A 4,266-nucleotide genomic window follows, 5' to 3' on the forward strand; every position below is an offset into this window, starting at 1 on the left:
TGTCTGCTATTACCAACGTACTTTGATCATGAATGGAAATATGTTATATTATTTTAAGTAATCCACGGATAGTTTTTTAAATTTTATTTGTTACTTTTCGGTAGAAATCTGCATGGTATCGGTAGATCGGTAGGTTCTTTGACAAATCGGTAGATCTACCGAAAAATCGGTAGACTTGGCATCTCTGCACATAATCTTTAGCCAAGTTGACTAGGGTCCATACTGAATATCTAGGGTATTTTTTACTTTTATGACGGCGACATTGTCATTTAGGTTATATTTATTGTTATTGTTGTCATTGACGTGTCCTACTATGGCCCCAAATAACAAGTATTCCATCCTGCTCCCCACATATAATGAGGTGGAGAATCTGCCCATCATTATCTGGCTCTTAGTGAAGCACATGAATAGCAGGTATATATTTCTTGTACCGTTTTATCGTATAAACCACCCTCTATGTATCTGAAGTGGGCACTCCTACGAAATCATTATAATTGATGATGGGAGCCCCGACGGAACTCTTGAAGCTGCCGAACAGTTGCAGCGGATCTATGGTAAAGAGAAAATCGTGCTGAGGCCCAGAGAGAAAAAACTGGGCCTTGGCACTGCCTACATTCATGGTGTAAAGCATGCAACTGGCAATTTTGTTATTATTATGGATGCTGATTTGAGCCACCATGTAAGTTCCAGTAGATTTTAATGGCTTTTACCTAATTTATCACTGATTGCAGCCCAAATTTATCAAAGAAATGATTGAAAAGCAAAAATCCAACGACTATGATGTGGTTACTGGAACCAGATATGTGGGCACTGGCGGCGTTTATGGGTGGGATTTTCGAAGAAAACTGATATCACGAGGCGCCAATTTACTCACTCAAATCCTCTTGCGTCCAGGTAACTTCAAAACTACCCAACTGGGAGTGTTTTTTTTAACGAAAATCCCGCATTTTGCAGCTGTTTCCGATCTCACTGGGTCATTCCGCCTGTACAAAAAGGACGTGTTGGAAAGCCTGACGAATAGTTGCATATCAAAGGGATACGTTTTCCAGATGGAAATGATCATTCGGGCCAGGCAGAAAAATTATACCATTGGCGAAGTCCCCATTAGCTTTGTAGATCGTGTCTATGGGGAGTCGAAACTGGGTGGCTCTGAAATCGTCCAGTTTGTCCGTGGGCTGGTGTATTTGTTTGCCACTACTTAAGCCCAACTGCCCAAGATTCCACTTATTTTTAAAGCTKTGTTTTATCTCCCTGAATGTATTTATTTTCAATAAAACCCGTTGGCCCATAGTAGCTTTATCCTTTTTTTGGTGAGCGTCGCTCACTTTCCTTCTTATGATGAATTATCTGCTGCATAGATGCCAATCGACAAAAAACAAAATACTMCGYTATTCGGCAATTTTCGTTATTGCGACGAAAATCGATTGGAAGTCATATGACTGTCACTGGGTTGGTCTGTTTCGTGGTTTTCTACGATCAGTCGCRCAGTTATTTTCTCTTGAGTAAAATTAGTTTTTCTCCATAAGTGGCTGAAAATGGCTAGTCAGACTCAGGGAATTCAGCAGCTGCTCACTGCTGAAAAGAGGGCCGCAGAAAAAGTATCAGAAGCCCGTAAACGTAAGTATAGTTCCAAGGCATCACAAGGTTTGGAGGTTTCCTCCCGGGGGTTCGCCCCCCCTAGGTTTTGCTGGTAATTTGAGGCCCCTCCAGCTCCTCTAACTTTCTGCAGAGTAGATATACGTTGCTGTGTTTAGAGCCCCATTTAGGCCACTTCTCAACAACTGCTCATATTTATAAAGGGCTTGATGTTTAGCAAAGGTTTTCCTCCATAGGCAAGGCACGCAGACTAAAGCAGGCCAAAGAGGAGGCCCAGGAGGAAATCGAGAAGTACCGCAAGGAAAGGGAACGCCAGTTCCGGGATTTCGAAGCCAAGCATATGGGCTCAAAGGAGGATGTTGCTGCTAAAATCGATGCAGACACCAAAATCAGGATTGCCGATATGAATAGGCTGGTCCAAGTTCAGAAGGCTGCGGTAATTGCACTTTTTAACTATTATTCCGTTCAGTCATGTGACTCTCTGATCAATTACGGTTTATGTAATAAGTCAGCTTTAATTGGCAATCACCGAGTTTCCAATTGACATACTTAATTGGCCATACAAGGGGAMATTTTTGGGAGTTTGATCAATTTTTATACGACCCGAGTCATGTGCTGGTTTGCTCACATGATGTACAGGTGATTTCGACTGTTTACTTARCTGTKGTYTACTTCTTACATCTAATAACRTTCTTTCAAKTKGCTGGAAAACCGTAATRTATTCTGGGTCTAAATTACCTAAAACGCATTTAAAACCCAATGATGTAGAGCAAATGCTAATTGGGGATGTTTGCTTYGGGATTTAATTAGGATTTTATGGGGATAATAGYTTCMTTCTTTTTTYACTTCCRTTGAAATTGTTCAATTATATTCAAAACATGCTGCTGTCTGCTTTCATCGCTTATTTGCCSTCMTTTCGTTAATTATTCCTTAKTRTACTTCGAAGGAGAGAAAATTTGATATAAACTGAGGAATTTTAATCACCGCCTTTAATTTCGTTTTATATAACATTGGCAAGTCTTTGATCAGCSCTTGTTGGATCTTGGTAGAGTCTTCTGATGTTGGGTGTCTTCAAGAAATTTCCGAATCGCTTTGGCCACTCCTATGAAGCCAAATTATCACATTCTTTAAGTTTGTTGAATTACTTGCATCGTTTAACCTCTTATTGCTAGAAGAAATTCACTGTTTAAACCCGAGAGATCATAATTCAAAACTACATTCTATCATGCACATTATTAAGTTTGGGAGTGTATCAAACGAATTTCGCCTTTATGGTGATTGCAACTCGTGCCCGAAAAAGTTACCAGTTTCAAGTAATGGACGCGAAAGCCTAATTCGTTTGATGAATAAATTACCGATCAATTTCTGATAAAATTATATAAAAAAAATTGTGCAATAAAATATTGATATTTTTAAATAATTTCCAGGTGATTCAAGATATCTTGGCTCTGGTTTATGATATCAAGCCCGAAATCCACAAGAACTACCGCCAGTAAACTATTGTTCAAGGCACGATGTACTTTTTATTTAGGTACTAAAAGCAACTAATTTGTAGATACTTAATTGATGTATTATCCTAACTCATTCCATTTTTTTAAATGTACAATGTATCCTTTTTTGCGCGACATGCAAGTGTACACCTTTTTTGATGTTCAGTTTACATTTTTAAGACAACCTGGCAATATTACACTATACGTACATATAAAAATGAATATCGATTGTTAAATGTTTAGACACGCGATTTCTTTATTGTCCTGTTTGTTGTAAGTCTGTTGTGGAATAAAAGAACTCGATGTTTTTTGCGCGTTTTGCTCAGCATTGGGGATAGGAAAGGCTTTGAATATGGTCGTTTCGGCAGTTTATTTGATCTGATTTAGCACATAATTACCTTAAATTATCAACACTTGTTGCGCCTATTTGTAAAGCGGATTAGCTTTACCAGATTATACTCATGCCCAATTTTCTCAGGTTAATTGCCGTGCCAAATACCTTGTCCCAGAAAATGCTGCTTATTCCAAACCCTGAAAAACTGATTGTATAAACCCTGAACTGACACACACACACACACACACAATGAATTGATAAGTTTATTTAAATTATTTCCACTGCTCTGATAAATAATGGGTTTTTGTATTACACAACAAATACTAGCACTTATGCAACACTTACCGCTATCATGGTGCGCAAAATGATGCTGATTGTGATACCGTTTCAGGTTGTAAAAGTAACTATTTTCCTTCGGAGAGCCATAATGCAAATAGAAATGAATCATATCATAAGTCACGTACCCTAAAATGTGAATGGTTGTGATAACAGTTACACATGATACTATAAAATACGCACAGAACTTTCCTTTATGAGCAGGAGATTATTGATTTTTTCGCTTTATGAGAAAACAATATGTGGCCTGTTTGTATAAGCAAATATGTACACGATTTTTATTAGGTATTATGTGTTTAACACATTGGTGCGTGTATTGCGAAATAACTGATTTTTCTGAGGAAAAGTCGCATCTCACACACATTGTTTAAATAATAGATGGATATTCAATTCCAAGTCAAATTCATTCCTGGGGTTCAGTCATTTATTGTCTCTATTTATCAATCAAAATACGTTTCGGTGTATTTTTCCACCATCATCAGTTTTTATGTGTAGCGTTGTTGCTGCTTT

The 4,266-nt window shown here is 38.1% G+C and overlaps 3 protein-coding genes across 5 annotated transcripts in view; 2 read left to right on the forward strand and 1 right to left on the reverse strand.

The window, feature by feature from the left end:
• LOC109533014 (dolichol-phosphate mannosyltransferase subunit 1) overlaps nucleotides 1-1,290 on the forward strand; it is a 4,972-nt gene extending 3,682 nt beyond the window's left edge. The window contains exons 2-5 of one of the 2 annotated variants that reach the window (XM_048667474.1): nucleotides 274-414; nucleotides 469-679; nucleotides 732-894; nucleotides 955-1,290. In XM_048667474.1, coding sequence (XP_048523431.1) covers nucleotides 314-414; nucleotides 469-679; nucleotides 732-894; nucleotides 955-1,202 — 723 coding nt within the window. In that variant the 5' untranslated portion in view covers nucleotides 274-313 and the 3' untranslated portion in view covers nucleotides 1,203-1,290. Of the gene's footprint in view, nucleotides 1-121; nucleotides 415-468; nucleotides 680-731; nucleotides 895-954 lie in introns of those variants that run through there. The other variant, XM_019898200.2, reaches the window with a different exon arrangement.
• Nucleotides 1,291-1,407: 117 nt separating this feature from the next.
• On the forward strand, nucleotides 1,408-3,394 carry LOC109533015 (V-type proton ATPase subunit G). The gene is made up of 3 exons (XM_019898201.2): nucleotides 1,408-1,617; nucleotides 1,833-2,032; nucleotides 3,024-3,394. The coding sequence occupies exons 1-3, from the start codon at nucleotides 1,536-1,538 to the stop codon at nucleotides 3,090-3,092; spliced, it is 351 nt and encodes a 116-aa protein (XP_019753760.1). The 5' UTR covers nucleotides 1,408-1,535; the 3' UTR covers nucleotides 3,093-3,394.
• The window catches only part of LOC109533013 (fatty acid 2-hydroxylase), a 5,880-nt gene continuing 4,181 nt past the window's right edge, over nucleotides 2,568-4,266 (reverse strand). For both annotated transcript variants that reach the window (XM_019898199.2, XM_019898197.2), the window contains exons 6-8: nucleotides 3,766-3,885; nucleotides 3,485-3,617; nucleotides 2,568-2,764 (exon numbers count right to left, since the gene is read on the reverse strand). In XM_019898199.2, the coding sequence (XP_019753758.2) occupies nucleotides 3,532-3,617; nucleotides 3,766-3,885 (206 nt within the window). In that variant the 3' untranslated portion in view covers nucleotides 2,568-2,764; nucleotides 3,485-3,531. The remainder of the gene's footprint in view (nucleotides 2,765-3,484; nucleotides 3,618-3,765; nucleotides 3,886-4,266) is intronic.

Source organism: Dendroctonus ponderosae, unplaced genomic scaffold, assembly GCF_020466585.1.
Source record: "Dendroctonus ponderosae isolate FM_Combo_2020 unplaced genomic scaffold, Dpon_F_20191213v2 Dpon_F_20191213_6, whole genome shotgun sequence".
Taxonomy (NCBI): Eukaryota; Metazoa; Arthropoda; class Insecta; order Coleoptera; family Curculionidae; genus Dendroctonus; species Dendroctonus ponderosae.

Bases quoted from the DNA above. Each gene is read 5' to 3' on its own strand.
- LOC109533015 (XM_019898201.2), top strand. From the start codon at position 1,536: ATGGCTAGTCAGACTCAGGGAATTCAGCAGCTGCTCACTGCTGAAAAG. The intron at 1,618-1,832 runs GTAAGTATAGTT...TTTCCTCCATAG, and splicing joins AGTATCAGAAGCCCGTAAAC to GCAAGGCACGCAGACTAAAG. The intron at 2,033-3,023 runs GTAATTGCACTT...AATAATTTCCAG, and splicing joins TCCAAGTTCAGAAGGCTGCG to GTGATTCAAGATATCTTGGC.